We start from the raw sequence: 21955 nt of genomic DNA on the forward strand, positions 1-21955 counted from the left end.
CTTCGCTGAAGAGGAAGACCGATGCCGATGTGACCATCGACAGAGGCCCTCCTCGAAGCAAGACGGGTCTAAGACTGTAACTCAGACAGACCTGGGGTGCGGTGTTCATTGTAGCAGCTGCATGCACAGGGTTTTTCCTCAACAACGGGGGTGCATCAAGTTGATCAAGGAGCTGTCTATCTCTGGATGTGCAGCTAAGTTGAGGGCCAGACATTTTTATTTCATACCTTACACATAGAATTGTGTGGATTAATACGGAATGCTTTTAGTAGTACTTCATGAGAGGATCGACCAGGTAAGTGACCTTTCCTAGACGACAAGCAGCTCTTAAGGACCTCTGGTACAGGTTGGTTTGGTGCCTTTTCAGCAGGAAGTGGATCTTGAAGGCATAGATCTTGTTCCTCCACATGTGCTAGGCCTCACAGAGAAACTTGACACTGTCTCTACTCTATAGGGTTTAACTTTTAACATAGTAATAATAGTCGCAAAGAAAACAAATAAATAAAACCCCCTTTCTCTCCACAGAGCAGCAGAATGGAGCAGTATTGCATCAACAAAAAAAAAGTTCTGTCTGTTTGCCTGTCTGTTTTCTGCACTAACTATTTCTAGTTTGTCCACAGGTTTCTACCGACGGAGTCCTGCGTGCTGATCATCGTCACCAGTCAGTTGGCCTCACGTCTGGCGGGCTAGCTTGAGGTGCCCTTCAACCCTGTGATGGTCGCTGGCCTTGGCGTCTTGCGGGGCCAGGCTCTAGGTTGCGTCTTGCGCATGAGCGTTTAGCAACGTCTGTCTATGGGGCGTCTGGGTGTGGTAAGAGGTAAAGTACTCTCCCCACCACTGCAGCATTAACTGCAGTGCCTCCGACTTGGCCTGGCGCTCCATCAAACACAATTGGCCGTGTTTACGGGTGGGAACTTAATCTGGCGATGGATCAAGTGACCGTCCCTTTTGCTGCCCTGCAGAAGCTACTTGCAAGTGTGTATGGGAGGATGCACACAGTAGTGGGGGTGGTGGTGCCAGCAACAGGGACTCAAGGACACTTGGGGCAATTGGGAATTGGCGATGACTAAATTGGGTCTCCTCCCATGGATTGTCGCCTTGACGTTGGCGGAGGAGCTTATGTATTTCTTAACCCAGAGAGCAGGTCATGGCAAGAACATACCGGACAGCTCAATGGGTAAAGAAATCAACTAAGGACAATCCGTAGATAGAACAAACCTGTGTTACAGAAATCACCACAAGGGTAGCCGAGATACCACCGTGGAGCATGCTAGGAGGTGCGTGGTGGTGGTGGGAGATCTCTACAACACATTGAGCAGGGACCCCAGGTAAATCACAACTGGTTAACCCATTAAAAGTGTCATTTTAGATTATTGCATTGGATATCAGCAGATATACAAGCTATTTGTATCTATTTGTGAACATTTTTGAAAATTCTTGAAGATTTGTGGTCAAATGCATATCAATTTGAGAACTACTGATTTAGTAGAATTGGGCTCGGGTGCTATTGGGTTAATGAAAAAAGACTAAGACACTAATTTAGTAAAAACATTTTAAATGTCAGTGTAGATTGGGATCTCATCAATAAAAGTTGTATAAAATGGGGGTCCATGGCTGAATGCTCATCAAACTGGAAATTTAAAAGGTTGAGAATCACTGTTCTAAATTAAATGTCAGGTCGAACTACTAGTATTGATTATGCACTGAGTGATTTGAGGCATGACAATGGTGAACTGTATTGAGCCAGTATATGAACACAACCTGTTCTGTGCAGGTGGATGAGGAGCAGTTCACTACATCAGCAGTGGGAAGAAGGAGGGAGCCAAGCTGATGTGTAGAGGAGGCGTGGCCATCCAGCCCACCGTGTTTGGAGACGTCGCATGACAACATGACCATCGTTAGGGAGGATTCCACGATCCGGCGTGGAATCAGGACAGACATTTTTATTTCATACACATAATAGAATTGTGTGGATAATACAGAATGCTTTTATTAGTACTTTCATGAGAGGATTACAGTTTGAGTAAAGTTTAAGCACTTGAACTTCTATGAGAGAATTCGATTGTATTTTAAGGTTAGGCACTTGGAGCCAGTTGCACCACTTCACACTAAGTTCAAACTTAGTCTCGTTATAGCTTAATGGCTTGACAACGCCATATTTAGACCTGAGGATGATTATACAAATGCCTTCTAAATCCTGACAAATTTCTGAAAAACCCATGTTTCTATGTCGGTGGTTCTCAAACTATTTCATGTCAAGGACCCCCAGAATTATCTGTATTTGGCCGCCGACCACATCTGAAAAATATGTAGTTCCAGGGACACCCCCAGAAAGCAAAGGTTTGAATTAAAAACGTTCGCTCTGAAAGAACATAGGCTATAGTCAAAGATTTGCGCCACATTTTCACGATTTTTCTAAAATAGCAGATCTACAAGCTCATAGCGCGACAGATCTGCTATTTTTCAATAGCTAAAGTACAACATAATGCTTAAAACACCAAAAGGGGTTCCCGTCCAAAATGGGTTAATGGGAAATCCTCAGTCAATTTCTTCAAGAGTGTGTACACTCTGAGGCACATAAGGGTGAGGGGCACTCTTATCATTATAAATCATCTCATGAACAACTGCATTTATGTGATTGGTCAGCCGATTTGCTCGTCTACATATGACGTAAAGTTTCCCTTCATTGTCGATGGCATTTAATGTTTGTTGCCACAAATCATATTTGGCGGACATTTGACCTAATTTCTCCTTTCATTGTCAATGGCAAATATGAGACACTGGACAAACTTTACGTCATATTTGAGGCACATATGACCTAATTCCTCCTTTCATTGAACTGAATATGTGATTGGTTAGCCGATTTGCTCGTATACATATCGTTGCTGTCGGGAGGAAACCTCATAACTCTACTAACGCTATTGAACACCCATTACGTCTGTTTTTTCGAAAATATTGAACCAATGGAAAGTAGTAAAATGTGCTTTGACAAAACCTCTTAACTCCATTGGACCCTCAAAATGTCTGCTATAGCAACTAACTCCACCACCTCTCATGGAAGTAATTGACAATATATAAAGTTACACCAACTTTGATGAGGCTGTATTCCTTTGTTTTAAAAATATATGGTTTTCTTCATTTCCTGAAAAATGAACATTTTGGAGTTATGCGGTTTCCTCCCGACAGCAGAGATATGACGTAAATCATCCCTTCATTGTCAATGGCATTTAATGTTTGTTGCCACAAATCTTCGTCATATTTGGTGGACAATCGGACATATGACCGAAGTTCTCCTTTCATTGTCAATGGAAAATATGAGGTGTGGGGACAAAAGCTGTATATAGGAGGGGATAGTCAGTGCCCCTCAAAACACTGACAGATCTAAGCAAGACTTTAATCTACCTCCAGGGGTAATATGCTGTACAAGTCTGAAGACACCTTATTGTTAAGGTTAGAGGTTTGAATTAATAGTCATATTTACAGATTAAAGACCATGCATTGAAGGAAGCATGAAATGTACCAAGATGCAACATCACCCAACTACTCTTTACCAGAATGCTGCTGCTTGTGCCACATGCATCCTGCATTGTTTCTCTGAAAAGTGCACTGTCCAGCCCTGGCTGATCCACACACCCAGAGGAGCAGTGCGTCTCACCTTTGGTTCAGGTTAAGTGTCAACCTACCCAACATTAAATTGCATTATGTTGTATATTCACAGCGTTACATGGGCAAGATACGTAGTGTTAATATGTTGGGCCATTGATTGACACATTAACACACTTCGACCGCACAATCTCCTTGGTGGTGGGTAGACACTTTACCACTGTGCCACCCTAGCACCTTAAGAGACATTCAAATATTATGTTGATGCTAGCCCACCAACATGAGTCATTTGGTATTTGTATTAGGCCATTACGAAGTTAGAACTCTGCCTACCACACTCCCTACAGGCAAAGGAAAAACGTCTGGCCTGCATTTTTCAATTCTGCCTTTGAGCGCCACCAGGAGGCCGACTTATATGCAACAGATTTTTTACATTGGTCCTTCAGATTTTATCCAAATATCAATCCTGGTGGAGACCTGTGCCCAGAGGGGCACTTCTTCTAGTTAGAGATGTAATGGGCGCAAACATAACAATGCAAAGTGGAAAGTGGTGGCAGTGATAACGGTTGCGCGATAACCCCACTTTGCCACAAGATAAACTGTTCAATATTGGAATGCAACCATGCAGTCCAGTAGATGGTGCACAGACTCCTGTCCGCTGTGGCAATTAATGAGCGTGTAGTGAACAATTGGGCGAGTACAAGTCAAGTAGAAAGAGAACTGGGGAGGGTAGATCAATCTTTTAAAACATTATGCATGGGGGCATGCAGTAAACTGCAAGGCAACTTTATAGGCCTATGTAGGGAGCTGAATTTCTGAAGTTATGAATTCACTTACAATTGCATGTGGCAACAGTGGCATGCATACACACCAGCACAAATGCGCCCTGAACACCTGGTGTAATACATATATATAAAAGGACACTCACGGTTTTAAAGCAGTGGTTCACAAACTATTTAATTTCAAGGACGCGAGTTTGGTATGCAATTAAGCCACGGACCCCTATAAGTCAGTTACTTACAGACCCAAACATAAACCCTTAACCCATTTGGTTAGAACAATCAAAAGACTTAGCTAGGGAACCCCTGGTCCTGGACCTTCCCCCATACCCCACTTTTGGGGGTAAACTAGAGGTCCCAACTTCATCAAACCTTTACATTGATCATAGGGAGACACCTCACACAGCCTATATTATCCACGGTCTACATTCAATATTGATAAAATATAGTAATAAGTCAGTTTATCAAGCAACAGTTGTATTAATATATCACTAAAGTTTGTTACATGAGAATTGCATTCAACATGAATGCTCTGTCTTTGTCCTTTGTCTTGGTTATACTGTCCAAGAGAGAACATTTGAACTGATCTTGACAGCACCAAGAGTTTATACAAGCATTAACACGTTTGTTAATAAGCAAAATAAAATGGCCTGAGGTAAGAGTAATAAACAGCTTTAATTTGTTTTTGTTCCTTTACAACTCTATCACTTGTTCACAGGAACAGTAACGTACAAACCACACTCTTAAGAAAGGGCCATAAGACAACACACGCAATGTTCAAGTAATGGCTTTTATTTAGCAACAATAGAAATTCTTCCTTTAGTCTGTCATGGTATACACAAAGAGTGAGAGATAGAATCGTGCATTTACCAAACCACTACCGAGGGCCCAGTCAGTATTGTATTTTACATGATCGATAACCCTAGCCAATTAAAAATATACTGCAGCTATTCACAACATTAGAAAGGAATGTGTTCAGTCAGTGCATTTAAGTGTTGTGAACATGAAGTGAGTTTCTTTTTCTTGAACATAGCCCTACTGTACATCTAATGCTTGCATAGTTAAAAGTGATGCACAACACATGCATTTCTTATAACAGGTAGAGTCTGATCAAATCTATGCATGTTCATCTCAAAACAGCCAGTATTTAAAATGACTATGGCAAAACTATCACACGCACACAAATAATGAATAAATTCTTTATATGGGCAGAGTTCCAGAACTCTGTCAGATTAGCTATCTGAAGATCAAAGTGCTACAGAGACTAAAGAGTCGGATAGGGATTTGTGTGCAATACAGCCATTCTCCTCTACATAACAGACCTTGAAATTCATAGTTAGTTATGATTCAACTTAGTTGAATAAATTATCTCCATCTGAGATACATAAAATATCACGATTGACCACGACCAACACCACTTTAAATGTAATGGACATGTTTGATCTCTAGAGCAAGTAAACAGGACAGACGGTAAGGGCCGATTCATACTCCTATTTTAGAGCCGAATAAAAGTCGGTTCGGCTCTGTAGAGCCTACAATGTGACGTCATTTGAGGTTCGGGGGGGCGGGTACCGTCCTAAAGTCGGCTCTTCGGTGCTACTGAAAATTTCTGACGAGCCGAAATCATTTCGGCACTACAGCGCCGAAACAGCGATAAAATAGGAGTATGAATCGGCCCTAAAAGTCTGCGACACAAATGTACACAAGAAAGCTCTGAAGATTCACATTCAAGTTTAAACACTCCTTTTACCTAATAGAATAAATGTAAAATACAACCTAACTATTTCCAATTATGGAACATGCTTAAGAGCGCTGTGTCTTTGTGCTTTTAGTATTGAAATTGCAGAACTGATGCTTCAGACGTTTCGATGCCACTCGGCTCCCATCAGATTCAGAAAACGTTTCATGGTTTTACCTCACTTGGAGAGACAGACCAGGGATCTTTTTCACGCCAAGGCCTATTTCTTACCGGCACAGTACCTCTACACACAAAATAATGTCATAGTACATTTATTGTCAAGTTTCATATATGTTATATCAGAGGGCCCTACTACAAACAAATACACAGCTGAGAGAATTTGAATGAGGTTTAGATAGATGATGTTTCTGTATGGTACATAAGTAATCGTCTGTAGTTAGTAGATTTCAGGCAGTTGAGGGTAGTTTCTCTCCCAGTAGCCGTTCACGTAGAGCCAGTCCTGAGCTTTGTTGTGCGGGTTTGGTCCCTGGTGAAACCACCTGCCAGGAGCAATGCCATTTGTTTACGTCAAAACAAATTCAGGAAGTGATGTCATTGGGTGCAATATGATTATGACATGAAGGGCACGTTCAGAAATACCGCACTGGAGCATACTCGCCTATTAGTTTGCATTGTACGGTGCGCTCAGTGCGCTATATTCGAACGCGCCCATAATCTGCACTAATTTGGACAACAAGGCCTCTAGCATGCATGGTTTTAAAGGGGTGGCCACTCAAGATGCCACCCCAAAATATCTGTCATGTCATTGACTTCCACCTCGCTGTGGAGTGGGTGTTTGGCCAGCACTTATTTATTTTGCCTTTTATTGCCTTTATTGATAGATGTACAGTAGACTGACCGGAAATGGGGAGAGAAATGGCGGGGTCACCGGGGTGACATGCATCAAAGGTCGTCGGGATCGTGATTCGAACACACAACACACTGTCAGGCTGGATTAGCAGCCTAGGTGCCCAGACTGCTATGCCAGCCGTTCAAACAAGCACTCAAGGCACAGTGCCAAACAGCCAATGTTTTCCTTGAGCTTGAGGAATATGAAAATGAGGAATGTGAAAATGAGACACAAGCAACTTATCAGTGCTTGTGAAATTAACACATTGTTTATGGCTTTCTCTAAGGTGATATTTCATTACTTATCTCAACTGCATCAAATGGGATTTCTTTCTCCATGTTGAAACCTAGCTTAAATTAGTCAAATCGATCAAGTTATTTCTGACCTTTAGGATGGTGCAGAATAGTGCATATCAGAGATACTGTAAATTGAAGTTGAAGTTTGTAAATCTATAAACGGAGTAATTTCTGTTCCACGCCAATGTTTGTATTATTTTCAAGATGGTTCAACTAAATGTTTGTATACGTGTCTGAAGAATGAAGATGCACTACACTATTGTACCTTTACTTCAGCCTATGTAGGACATTAGTGGCTTTTGGTGCCACTACACATTGTCTGCTTCAAGAAAAGAGCGATTAAGTTTTTTAAAGAATGCATTTATTTAGGTAGGTATAACTTTTAATTTTGTTTTTTGCACCTTACTTGAAGCAGACAATCCGCTTTCATAAAGATGTTACGGCAATAACCACCCACTCAATCAATCCACTATGAATAAACACCATGTTAAAATCAGACTTTATAACCCTTCCTGCAAAATGGGTAGAGAAAATAATTGTGTATACATGACTTTATGAAGTATTACAGTCTGACTTGTAATGCCTTAGGACAAGACATCATTATTATAATAACCCTCTGTATAATACATGGTGGTGGTTTTATAATTTATTATCGAAATGGGCTTCACAGACAGTGTTACCCATTATTCAAACTGGCACATCGTTAGTGGACAATTGCCGACCCACCCACACACACACACACACACACACACACACACCAGGAACACCTCATCTACCTCACAATACTGTGGAATCTCTACGGCTACGCTGATATTTCATCAGCATAGCACATTTGTGGAAGAAAATTATTCACTGTGTAGTTAAAGAGAGCACCCTCAAACTAGAGGCCAAAATGTATGCTTGCAATTGGGCGTGTTGTCCTGATGAGGGCAGTGTAACATTTTGGAGACTAAACCAGTGGTTTTCAACCCATTTCATGTCAAAGCCCATTATTAATTCAGTATTTAAGCCACGGACCATCATTTGATAAGATTTAGCCACGCAGAACCCAAACTAAAGAATATTTAGTTACAATTCCATGGTGTGTTGATGTTGGTACCATTAGGAGAGATAACAGGCAAAAGTTGATAAAAAAATAAAAAATAAATCTACATTCTCTAATTGTGTAGATTGTAAATTAAGTAACGCAGATGTTTAACAATAATGTAACTCTTGAGTGTAAAATGAAACCATCCATTAGGTTTAATTTTACACTCTCAAGAGTTAAAGATCAAATAAGGGTCCATTTGGTTACCAACTCTCCATTTAGCTGGGGACCACCTGGAACCCCCTCAAGGACCACTGGTTGAAAACCACTAGACTAAACCAATGCAACACTAAGCTAGCAATGCAAAGCAGGGCATGGTGAGTGAGCCAAACCTTGGGTCAAGCGCAGGGTTCCTTCTCAATGACAACAGTGATGGGTGGGGTGGCATGGTAGGGATGGCATAGGACGGAGAGAACCACAAGACAAACGGGAAAGCAATCAGCAAAGCGGATCTACCCACAGCACTGGGTAAATGCAAAGCACAACAGCATTCTATAGGAGAGATAATTTACATTTTGACTCCCGGACTTTACCTATTTTTCCATTCCTCGCTAGATTTGGAACGATTTTTCCGGGACATCCTTTGTTTCTCCTCCAACCTCTTCTTCTCTTCACTTGCTAAATCTAAGAGTCATGGAAATATTATGAAACTATAACAACGTCCACATAACTGTAACACATGAAGGTTTTTAAAACGTGACATAAGGTGGACTCAGAGGATCAGTGTCGTGTGCCGTACCTATATCTCCAACTTCCATGGCACGTATGTCAGGCCTGAGACGACAGTCCGTGCGGGGCATCACTTCCTCCATGCCTTTATCCAGCTCGTTCAGCTGCATGGCAAATGTAGAGAAGGCGTAGAACTGCCATGGAGAAAATGAGACCAATATACAGTATAAAGCGGAGACGGAAACAATGTGTCAGAAGTAAAATTAGAGTACAATCATGAATCAGCGCTTGAAATAGAATGTTCTCATAATCCTACAGAGCACTTGATTTGGGTTGAATCTTTCCAGTATGTCAGGTAGCTTTCTTTTTGTTTTCTTATAATCTGGTTTAGTCCATCAGGATTTATGTCTGGTAGCTGTGCTTGATGGAGTCTGAAGAACCAGGAGTTTGTTATGGAGCATATCTGGGTCGCTTTCTTTTACAGTAGTTATGGAAAAATAAAAAATAAAGGGAGGCTCCGGCACACTCAAATCTGTGCACAATCAATTTATTGCAAGCTTTTCTTCTACTGACCTTCTTCAGGCATTATGCCTAAACAGATGAGCGGTGGCTTTTTTTCATTACAGTAGGTGTTCATAAAATGTAAATGACCTCTTCTTAATTAGTGTGGTTGCCCTAACAGGGCAACCAGACTATTGTAATTGGAACACTTTATTTCTAGAGTAACCCTAAATTTCAGACTACTACTCCTCCCACAGTTTTGACTGTACGCACTTGAGCCATATCTCAAATTGACCGGCTTCATCGGGAATCGTGCGCTTGTATTTTGTTAAGAGAAATTTTATATAGTTTAATTGATATTAATTTATTAGTGAATTAAATTTCCCCATTGACTTGAATGGGAAAATGCAAAAAATCACATTCAAGTATTTTTTCCTCGGAGACTGTAAGCACTATAGTTATAAAACTTGGAGGGTAGGTTCATAATAATTACTAAAATGAATTAACTAATGTTATCGGTCGGCCTCATGGTGGCGCTATAACAGCCCACTTTACGTTTTGGCTTATAAATCTTGAACCGTAGTTCGTAAAATCTTTATTTTCCCTGGATTCCTTGGGTCATGACGCATCTCCCCATATAGGCCACGCCCATTTGCGTCATGATAGATTTTCCGCTATTTAGAATTTTCTCCAAAACACACTTTTTACTTTTCCTCCTACAGATTTTGTCCAAATCTCACACGTGATCTCCGGACCTTTCCGATGAAAACTCGAACGGCGGAATTTTGATAGTGCATATCGTTCGGCCGTAATCGGCTTCCGAAGTTAGCGGGAGGGGCCTACTTTACAAAAAACGCCACAAATCACGAACGGAATGTCCGATCCATCCCAAATTTGAATCACTTGTCACGGCAATTCCATTTTCATCCATAGGGGGCGCCGCAAATGCGAAAAATGTAACCGTTTGTCGCAAAAACATGATTTTTGGGAGATAAATCCCCTCCGAATTACTTAAGCATGTTCGCAGGGGTGACGCGACATTGTAATTGGCTGGCAATATCAGTGGGAGGGGCATATGTAAGCCACTGCGGCAACCACACTTTGCAATTTTTTTAAATTGCGACCTTTCTAGTTTTGATAATAAGAGGGTAGAGTCCTAATTCTGCTCTTCATGCATTTGTTTGTCGTTTTCCACTGGGTGCGGAGAATGGATTATAATGGATTATGGTTTGTGGGCAGGGCAAGCACCAAAATATTCATCAACCCAATTCATACTTTATGGCAATAAGTCTATTTTCGCCATGAACAGAGTGAGAGTGTCCCAGCCACCGAAGGTAGTGGCAAAAAAACGGTAAAGGTAAAAAGAAAAGGTTGTGTTTTTCGCATTACAGACGTTTTTCCCCTCTACACCGAATATCTTCACTGAAAGTATCTGATCTACAAGCTCACAATGCGCAACATGTTGTGAGCTTGTAGATCGGCTATTTTCGCAAAATGTTCGTCCCAGAAAAGAGACGCTACGCTAGGGACTAGTGACTGAAGTTAGAAAAACACCCTACCAAAAATATCCCGAAAGTTAACCTTCCCAAAACCTAAATACTAACTGTGCCAAACTGTAACCAAGATTCATGCCCAAATGTACAAAAAATAATTAGCTAAGTATACTAAACCACCACACTACATTAAACACAGCAAAAGGCTAAGATTTAATGTCACACAGAGTATCTAAAGTGAATCAGCTGTAAACCATTTGATTGGTTTTCTGTCAGTCAGTTCTGTCTTGCATAGTTTTCACAGGACTGTACACCTGTGACATCACTGGGGTAAGCACAACTTCAGTGGTGTTTCAGAGACACAGATGACTGCAGTGTTAAGGAAAGCCACTTCCTTCAACAAACAGTACTGTTTGAACAGTATTGTAGGGGGTTCCGAAACCTTTTCAGCTTCAGACCCAAAGGAAATTTGTCTTCCCGGGATGCAAACATATACACTTAAAAATGACAAAGCTTCTAGGAACATCTTTGAATGCAGATTGTGGCCCCTAGATGTGTCACAGAGACTAAATTTTTTTGGGAGCGTTCTACCCATTGCTTGCTCTCTGAATAAAAGAAAGAAAAGAAAAAAAGCCATTAAAAATTTGACATATTATTGCTTATAGCAGCTTTAAGCTCCATTTCAGAAATAGATTCTTGTTTTGTGAAAAATCATTTGAATCGTTTGTTTTTAAAATAAACATGTACGAAAGATGACTTTACTCGAGTCGTGACCCACGACTGGAGTAATGTGTTCCTCTGCCCCCCATCCAACATGTTGTAACATGTCCTCCTACCTGGGCCGAGTTTTCAGGGCGAGGGGATATCCTCCACATGAGTTCACTGCCTGGAATCATCTGCACAGTCTCAGAATCAGGCGGCGGCGTCTCCTCTGGCTCCTCATCCACACTAGGCTGGAGAGACATAGAAACACATTAACCCATTTTGACCTGAGATCAGATTCTAAAAATGTCTTCTACATCCTGACAGTTTTCTGAAAAAGCTATGTTTCTATGTCAGTCGTTCTTTGATTTTTCAAAAATAGCAGACCTACAAGCTCGTAGCGCGCCACTCGGTGGCGCGCTATGAGCTTGTAGATCTGCTATTTTTCAATAGCTAAAGCATAACATAATGCTAACACCAAAAGGGGTTCCCGCCCAAAACACATTAACCACTTTCAACCTGAAGATAAATAAATAAACAGTACTACCGTGAGCTTGTAGATCAGCAATGTTTGCCATTCATTGTACAACGTAATATATGGGGTTTAAGTGCAGTGGTCATCATTACTATACTTTGAATATCTGTTTTTTTGCTTACTTATCCAAAAACTTTTGGAGCTACAGTACTCAGTGGACAGTGATGTGGAATGTTATAGTTTTCGCAGCATATAGAATACCCGTTTGGCTTTCTTTTCCTCCGCATTCTTCTTGTCTGCCTTCTTATGTGCCTCAAAGGTGTCGCAGTCTACTGTGTATAAGCATTCGGTCCATTTGCCATAGAGTGCACAGAGCTTCTTTTTGCTGCAAATATCCAAAGAACAGAAGAGGTTATTAAAACAGAGCTTTAGGCATTTCTGATACTGTGTGCCATCACTGACAATTAGAGCTCTTATTATAGGAGTCTGCAAATTTGGCCTTTATTCACTGTCATTACATTTACAATATAACAATATGTATTCAATTAAGCTAATTAACTAAAGGAGCAACAATTTTATTAGAATATACCTAGATACATTGCTGAACATTATACAGAATGCATGAGCCACTGGTAGTGAAAGCATACAGATAGATACCTTTTATCTAGGATGTAACCCTCCACTTTGTGAAGCTCGTTGCCAAAGAGGCCACAGGGCTTGAACGTCAAGCTGCATCTCTCCCCTGTCCTGTCACAGAACGACAGCCTCTGTGTTTACCAATTCTCTTTTAGCATTCCCCTGCTGCGTGACGACAAGGCTTTCAAACATTCACCACCACTCGGTTCACTCTCTCTCACTTTCTAATGGCATGGAACTGTCCCAGTTCTGTTGCCACGATCAATATGCTGGATGTGAAAGTAGATCAGCACAACACTGCAGATGCAATGCAGTGATGCACGCCAACATGCACAAACAGACTAGCTAGCATTATGCATACATACATACAGCAACACAAATAGCACTCGCGCGCACACACGATATTGTATACACAGGAAATGACATGGAATCGGTGTGTTGTTTGTTACTTACTTGTGGTTGATCACTTCCACGTTGCCATACTGCTCAATCCAAAGTTCGCCAACAATAATATTGTGGACACAACAGGTGGGGTTTGTCCAAGTGTATGCTTCATTATATCTGCAATAGGAAAAGAACACCAAATCCAACACCGATCAATTAATGATGATTTCCACCGCGCTGCTCACCTGAGAAGGCAGTGTGAACTGATACGCTTAATTTAGACTTTAGTTGCATGCTGGTGTTTCGCACGAGACACGACGTGCAACCAAGAATAAATAAAACACTGAACTGTAATGTGTGAAGCACCAAAACACTCACTTGGGCAGCTCCAGAGTAATGATCCCTTTGGGTTCAGCTTCAACACTCTTGCCCCAAAACTTAAGTTTGGGGTAGATGGAGCCGTGGAAAGCGAAGTCGTCATTAAGTCCTTCAGCATGGAAGGCACTCACTGGAGGGTGGTGGCTTACTTGCTCCGACATCCACCTGAATCCCAAGTCCTCTCTGATGGAGAGAGAATCCATAACATTTTTATGAAAACAAATAAAGTGAACTAAACCACCGCTCATCCATAAACAAAAAACTTAAGTGAGGTGCTGGAGCTGAATTAAATCAGAGTGAATGAAAGAAAAGAGCAACCGCACACTCGAAACACTGTGCAAGTATCCAATTAATTGCAAGTCGTTTGACCTTCTTCGGCATGAGAAAAAATATAATGAAGACAATAAAACCTCTTGTACCCTCCAAAGTGTTTGTGCACAACTACGTAGAATACATTATACATAATACACAACGTTTAAAACAGAGTGCAACATCTTACTATGACATTTAATTATTTAAATTAATTGTTTGTCATCTCTCTGCTCTTCTGCACATTACAATGTCTCTGTTTTAGACCCAGAGATGGCCACAGTGTGAAAGCACTGACTGTGTATCCATTTTGCTTAATACTTAAGTTCACAGGATCTACAAGCTTGTAGATCGGCTATTTTCGCCACACAACTATTAGTGGACCTCCTCACTAGATTATTCAACACAATCTTGGAAGGCGAGAGGACGCCTGAACAGTGGGGAAATAGTATAGGTACTATAGGCCTACTGGCTGGATTTTAAAGCACAAAAGGTACAGTAACTACTGTAAAGTGGAATAAAGATTGTGAGCCACAGCAGGGCCGGATTTAGCCAGCCCCACTCAGGTGGGCAGACAGAATTGTAAGGGGGGCGACTCCGCCGGCACGGGTGGGGTGTCAAACCCACATTGGGTGGGCAGGACGCACGTTTGGGTGGGCTATGCCCACCCCTGCCCCCCCCCTAGAACCGGCCCTGAGCCACAGCATGAAGTACAGCACTGAAAAACAAAACGAACAGCACATATTGGTGTGAAATAATCAGAGTGAAATAAGGACAAATTGGACACGAGTGTATTGATTTGAGCTCACTCTGTGTGCACAACAGAGGAACTTTGTGTATGCTACATGCCTGCCTGGAAAGAGTAGTGTAAGCTAGGCAAGAGAAGTGTGGAGAAGGTCAGAAGGAGTTACACTGTGTCTTTGTGAACCTAGAAAATGCATATGATAAGGTTCCAAGAGAGGAAGTGTGATACTGCGTGGCAGAGAAGAAGTATGTACGGAAGGGTTCAAGGTGGGGGTGGGTCGGCTCTGAGGCCTTTCTTGTTCGCACTGATAATGGACAAAAGTTGACAGAAGAAGTCAGGCATGAGTCACCATGGACTATAACGTCAAGAGGTGAAGAGGAGAGTGCAGGCAGGGTGGGACGGATTGAGGAAAGTATCGGGAGTGATTTGTGACAGAAAAGGGTACCGGCAAGAGTGAGAGGGAAGATAATGATGGTAGTGAGACCAGCCATGCCGTACGACTTGGAAACGGTGACACTGACGAAAAGACAGGAGGCGGAGGCGGCAGAATTGAGGACGCTACGATTCTCATTAGGAGTGACAAGATCAGAAATGATTAGAGGATCAGCCCAGGTTAGAATGTTTGGGGGGAAAACAAGGGAGGTGAGGTTTGGACATGTGCAGAGGAGGGATGAGGGGATCATTGGCAGAAGGATGAGATAAGAGGGAGCTGCGAGGCAAGAGGGGAATAGGATGGCCAAAGAGGAGGTTTATATAGATGAGTTAGAGGTGGCAGAAAATAAATGACATGAGGAAGATGCAGAGAACAGAAGCAAATTAACTGCTGTGCCGACCCAGATGGGAACTAGCCGAAAGATATCGATATCGGCAGATACTCTCAATGAAATGATCGGAATCGGATCGGGAGCAAAAAAAACGTGACTGGGACATCCCCATTAGGAATGGTTACTTAGCAACATTGTAGACAAAGATAGCTGGAATGAAAAACGCTCACGAAACATCATGCAAAGTATTTTCTCTCACCTTATTAGCTCGTAGGTCTCTCCTAATAGTGGGTTAAATGGCTTCCCAGTCCTCTCCCATTGGGACGCTACAGCTGACACAGCAAAGGCTGCAACACACTACACAGTAAAATCCTGAGTGTTTATTTAACCAAGAGTGTACAAATGTGTAACCAAATTGTCCCGCTCCGAGTTACAAATATAAAAATGTACACTGATGGCTTTACTGTGTACAAACCATAGACTATGAGCAGGATACATCATTAGCTAATAATAATTACTAGCAATTATACACAATGATTGTCAAGTCTCACGATATGTCAATGTTCTAAGAAGGTATGCACATGCATTAAAGCTGCTATAAGCAATAATATGTCAATGTTCTTTTTTTTTGTATTCAGACAGCCAGCAATGGGTAAAACGCTCCCAAAAGAATGTAGTCTCTGTGACACATCTAGTGGCCGCAATCTGCATTCAAAGATTTTCCTAGAAGCTTCGTCATTGGTCGATTTGCTTGTCTACGTCCTGATTGGTTCGTCATTTTGACCGGGTTTTTTTTTACCAATGACAAAGCTTCTAGGAACATCTTTGAATGCAGATTGTGGCCCCTAGATGCGTCACAGAGACTACATTTTCTTAGAGTGTTTTACTCATTGCTGGCTGTCTGAATACCAAAACATTTAAAAAAATGTCATTAAAGATTTGAGAAATATTGCTTATAGCAGCTTTAAGTGAGTAGCAAAGTGAGTTTAACATTGTTTAATGTCGTTTAATGCAATGACATAGGACTTTTCCGTTTGGATGTATGGGCTGTCAAGGCCAGAAAGTAGTTTTTTTCCACTCAGTCAGTAGGTGTTCCCGCATAACTTCTGGCTATGATGATGTCATGCGCATACATATACATGTAGGCTACAGTAGATGCAAACGAATATCATTCAAGTATTTGGGGTTTTAAATTCATAGATCTGGCAATGTGTTTATTTGAGCTGCTACCTTCATTCTCTCTATGGAGTCTGTGGAGGCGTTGGCCTGGTGAATGAGGTAGGTATGCTCCATGTACTCTGTCAGCCGCTGCAGGAAGCTCAGGGGCTCGTTAAGGATCACAGGCATGGCAATCTTTGACAACTCCTGAGAGTCAGAGAGAGAGGGAGAGAGAGAGAGGGAGGGAGAGAGAGAGAGGGAGAGTGACAGAGGGATAGAGAGAGGGAGAGTGAGAGGGAGAGAGAGGGAGCGAGAGAGGGGGAGAGGATGAAAGAAACAGTGAGGACACTCACCCATCATTACGATGTATAGAATATAGCCTAAATACATTATGTATCCAGTGCATGATGAAACATTAATTTTCACAGTACCACATGTTCTGAACGTGTCATGGATTTACCAGTTAATTTTCCATATCTACTAATAATATCCAATGCATGATTACATACATAGAAGAGGACATGACATAAAGCAGGCACTAAACTCTATTGCCAATAAAAACGCATGTGTTTGCCCATCAGGTCGGTTATGCAGAAGCCATTAGCCCCATTTAATTGGGGATTAGAGGGTAAACAGAGATTATAAAGTGTAATTAAATCCAGGCAGAGACTGGAGAGGGTATTTGATCCCCACGAGACCTGTAATTATGATCAAACTTAATTCCACCGCAAATTAATGAGGAATTTCAAATCTACGTCATCACCATTGGGCTACTTTTCGCCCCGAGTTTACTCGAGTTCCACTAAAACCTGCTTGACGAGGGCAAAGTCTTGAGTCAGCACTTTATTTCCCTGTCGGGGGAAATAAAGTAACAAGCGATCCATCATCATCAAAGCAAACGGGAAGGTTATTTTTGGGTGGATTCGCCAGTCTCACCATGCCAATGCATTTTCTGAGAATGCTCCAGATGCTAATGTCGTTCCTGGAGTACATGGGAGCCGGTAGACTTGTTCTGTAGGATGGCAGAGAGAGAGAGAGAGAGAATCAACCAATGTCAATTCTGCTCAAATACAGGAATACGGTTTTAGTATCAAAACCTTAAAAAAAAAGGAAAAACTCCCGCACCGTCTTCAAATGCAGTCGAATAATTTATTAAGGGAACAGCAACGTGTCGGCCTTATCCGACCTTCGTCAGGCTATCTTTGTATCACAACCTTAAAAAGAAATTATTCAAAGAGGAATTACTGAAATCTGAGGCCCTTTATAGTGCTGTTAAAAATACATTTTCTCCAGTGAAAATCGCTATATTTATGTGTTAGTGGTGGAAAGAAACTAAGTACATTTACATAAGTACTGTATTTATGCACAATTCTGAGGTATTTGTACTTGAGTATTTCCAATTTCCTGTACTTTTACTCCACGACATCTCAGAGGCAAATATTGTACTTTTACTCCATTTATTTTGAAAACTTTAGTTACTTTGTAGATTTTTATTATTATTACAAAACATACCTTATATACATTTGGGCCATTTGAAAATAGCTGATCTACAAGCTCACAATGCGTTGCATACTTTCTAAATATTTTGTATACATTTGAAAACTTGAAATGAGATATTCTTTATAATGTGTCATTTACTTTTGGTAGTTTAAGTACATTTTGATGCCAAAGCTTTAGTACTTTTACTCAAGTACATTTTGAATTCCGGACTTTTACTTGTAACGGAGTACAGCATTTCTACTGTACATTGCATTAGTGATACTTGTTAGTACTTTTTCATCCACTGATCATCATTACTGTTGGTTTGACTGCGCAGAAGCATGAGGCCCCTTTTCCTCAAGTGACCCGGTTTGTTTTCCACTCTTCTCTGCTTCATGCAGAAAAATAAATAAATAAAAACCGAAACCAGAGCAATGAATACCAAGGGAAGCAAATCCTATCAAAATAGATTTCCATCAAATGAAGTTGGTAGTTGGATTACTATAAAAGTAAAACTACAGTTTGCGGCTTGACCCTGCGGTTTGGAAACAAAGTTAACCTGACACCTGGCAGTTAACGAGCTGCCCTGGTCAAAGCCTCATGCAATACCCATGAATGGATGGGAGATCGGAGTATCTGTAGTATTTAGTACAAGATGCAGTCTCCAGTAGCACCATTTGCAACACAAAAAGACAATAAACAGACATACCGGTTAACCGGTACATACATTTAACACCAGTAAGACGCCTTAAAGGCGAGGAGCGACCGCAGGGCTGAGACACTCTACCGGAATAACGTCACTTCATTATGTCAGCACTACAGCGGAGCGGACAGACGGTGAAATCTCTACCGAAGTCCTGATGTCACTCGCTCATCCCCTGGTCCAGGGCCGTAGAAGTTTCATTTTAAATTGTCTCATATAAGCATTGTGGTCCAAAAATAAATAAACTGTCTCAGCGATATTGTCAGGGAGGCGTCTCTGTGTCATCACAGCAGTCAGTCAGTGATACTTGATAGCGTCTGTTTATAGATAGCGTCTGTTTATAGACATTTATATCCATGAGTCAAACCACCGCAATCATTTGTTTATTTTTGGAACACAGTTCTTATTTGACGTGATATGAAAAAGTTGCGCTCCTGTCACTTTGGGGGATGCCTCCGTACAAATAAACTTTCTGAGGACATTTCTCAATGCACTTTCGCACAAAATACAGAAATGCAACAGTATAAGTACAACTAAAGCATGAAAACTTACAAGCCAAGGCTCTTCAAAGCACACGTGAGGAGGAAAAGGTCAGCATTGAAATGTAAACTGCGCCTTTGCACTGCAACACGAACCGCCGGCGCGTGTGTGTGTAGTGGCGTGTCGCCCGTGTGTTGTGTGTGTGCAGCATTACATGAAGAGCGTGTGACGGCAGCGTGACAGGCTTGAGCGTTACAGGCTTCCTGCACGTTTGCATAGTAACTGCGATAATAATTTTTATCCCACAATTTTGTAACCCATTATTTCACCCAGTGTCAATGATCTAATGTAATCCTGGGCTCTACACTCCCTCCGCGAACCTGGGGAGAGCGACGGACTGACCTCATGCTTCCTTCAATGCATGTCCAAGCCGCTTCTTTTCACCTGACAGGGAGGAGTTTCCCCGGTTGGACGTAGCGCGTGAAAGGAACTCGTTATTTCCAATCAATTCCTTTCCCCTCCATCAGGTGCCCCGGCTGGCCAGGGTGAGGCAGTTTAGAGACCAGGATTACTGCATGTTTATTTTCGTGAGGGTACCTACCTACCTACCCTAGGGTACACAGGGAAAACATGCAAACTCCACACAGAAAGGCCCTTTCACCAACCCCACCCAGGGTATGGGCACTGATGACGCGGAGGCGAGAACACGCCCCCAGCGTCCCCAGCGGGAATATAAAATTACAATACGGTATACAGTAAGGCTCATAATCCGGAGATTAGCTGTTCACAGACGGACACACGGACGGACGGACGGACGGACGGACGGACACACGGACGGACGGACAGAGTGCAAAACATACTCTCTCCCCATGCCTTCGGCCTGGTGGAGACAATAAGACATAGAATAATATGTCTACCCACTCCAAAAGACCTATATTGGTCTTGATGCACTGAAATGACTCCACCATGTCGGTCTTACACTTCACTGAGGTGAGCCGATAGGCCAGGTAGAAAACTGTAATGGGCCTACACTCTCTGTATGACAGCAGGTGTGCTACCTAAAGCAGATGGTGCCTTTATTCACAAATCACAAAATCAGCAGCTACAGTATACTGTAACGGCAGAAGAAGAAGCCAATCCCACAACAAACCACAGCAACACACAGAGAGAGAGAGAGAGAGAGAGAGAGAGAGAGAGAGAGAGAGAGAGAGAGAGAGAGAGAGAGAGAGAGAGAGAGAGAGAGACAGAGAGAGAGAGAGAGAGATAGAGAGAGAGAGACAGAGAGAGAGAGAGAGAGATAGAGAGAGAGAGACAGAGAGAGAGAGAGATAGAGAGAGAGAGACAGAGAGAGAGACAGAGAGACAGACAGAGAGACAGAGAGAGAGAGAGAGAGATAGAGAGAGAGACAGAGAGACAGACAGAGAGACAGAGAGAGACACAAAGAGAGAGACACAGAGAGAGAGAGAGAGAGAGAATGGCCACAGGGCTCAAGCTGAACCCTCTGTTAACAGTGGAATGAACAGGCCACTGGTGCATGGCAGAGATGCACTTCTGTCAGCTCCAATCCAAGCCAGGAAAAGCTAGTGTAGTCAATAGTCATCTACTTCCTGTAAAGCCCTGTTCCTTTAGTTGGGCGCAAAACCAATATTGTATAGCCATGTCAACATTACTTCTTGCCTATCTTGAAATAGAAGTTATAGGTGTCACCGGCGTAGGGTCCATTGGGCCACGCGGGTCGTGGCCCAGTCAGTTTAGAGATGGCCCAGTCTAACTCCACTCATTCAATCATTTGATCCACGCTACGCGCCCGATAGGTGTCACATGCATGTATAGAAGTCATCCATGTTTTACTGTGAAAACCTTCAAATGACAAAATGAAACTAATTCATTAAGACAAAGAATATTTTAACAGCGTTAGAATTAATCAATGCGGATAGTGTCAGAGAGAGTTCCAATTAAGGGACGATGTCTGTTCCACCAATCCATCAAACAAACAACACATATGCATCTACACGTGACCATGTACACAGATCACTGAATGACAGGAGTAATAACATACAAACAGACACCTCATCAATCTTTAATGCACACGTCACACACGCACACAAACACGCACAGAGACCTAGTCAGCCAATCCCTTTCCTTTGACTCTCTAGGCCAGAACCCACTAAATTATTCACAGTCACTTGTAAAAAAAAAATCACACCCGTGTGAACTGAGTGGTGTAAGGTTTTATATAGCATGATCAGCTGTGGTCTGACGTAATGTCTGACGTAATGAAATCACACAAAATATGTTAAGTAAAACAAGCTATCATTTTTGATAAATGTATGTATCACACCCGGATGTGATTTCACAACTGGCTGTTTTTGCGCAGAGAAAATGACCACGGTTGCTACGGTCATCCAGTTCACCCGGGTGTGATTTAATTACGTCAGAAATTATTTTGAACATAGCAACCATGCTCATTTTTTTATGCACACAAAAGCCAGTTGTAGGAGTGGTTTACACCACTCAAAAAAAGAGCGGGCAAACAAAAAAATAAACATTCCTGGAAATGAGATGGACCCATGCCCCATCTTCAAGGGAAGTATTATAATAATGAATTGCATTTTTATAGCACTTTTCCAAGTGCTTAAAGCGCTTTACAATGGTTCATTCATTCATACATTGGGAGGTGAAGCGGCGAACAGTCGACGCCAGCGTCCTCACTTCCCACATTCACA

The 21955-nt window shown here is 42.0% G+C and overlaps 1 protein-coding gene across 5 annotated transcripts in view; it reads right to left on the reverse strand.

The window, feature by feature from the left end:
* Positions 1-5158: 5158 nt before the first annotated feature.
* LOC306912445 (oxysterol-binding protein-related protein 1-like) overlaps positions 5159-21955 on the reverse strand; it is a 54781-nt gene continuing 37984 nt past the window's right edge. For 4 of the 5 annotated variants that reach the window (XM_079488678.1, XM_079488679.1, XM_079488676.1 and 1 more), the window contains 12 exons: positions 17504-17579; positions 16640-16774; positions 15669-15766; positions 13592-13774; positions 13283-13390; positions 12851-12940; positions 12455-12578; positions 11853-11969; positions 9093-9216; positions 8887-8977; positions 8686-8706; positions 5159-6620 (listed from right to left, as the gene is read on the reverse strand). In XM_079488678.1, coding sequence (XP_079344804.1) covers positions 6518-6620; positions 8686-8706; positions 8887-8977; positions 9093-9216; positions 11853-11969; positions 12455-12578; positions 12851-12940; positions 13283-13390; positions 13592-13774; positions 15669-15766; positions 16640-16774; positions 17504-17579 — 1270 coding nt within the window. In that variant the 3' untranslated portion in view covers positions 5159-6517. The remainder of the gene's footprint in view (positions 6621-8685; positions 8707-8886; positions 8978-9092; positions 9217-11852; positions 11970-12454; positions 12579-12850; positions 12941-13282; positions 13391-13591; positions 13775-15668; positions 15767-16639; positions 16775-17503; positions 17580-21955) is intronic. The other variant, XM_079488677.1, reaches the window with a different exon arrangement.

The sequence above is a fragment of the Electrona antarctica genome, assembly GCF_951216825.1.
Source record: "Electrona antarctica genome assembly, chromosome: 19".
NCBI classification, from domain to species: Eukaryota; Metazoa; Chordata; class Actinopteri; order Myctophiformes; family Myctophidae; genus Electrona; species Electrona antarctica.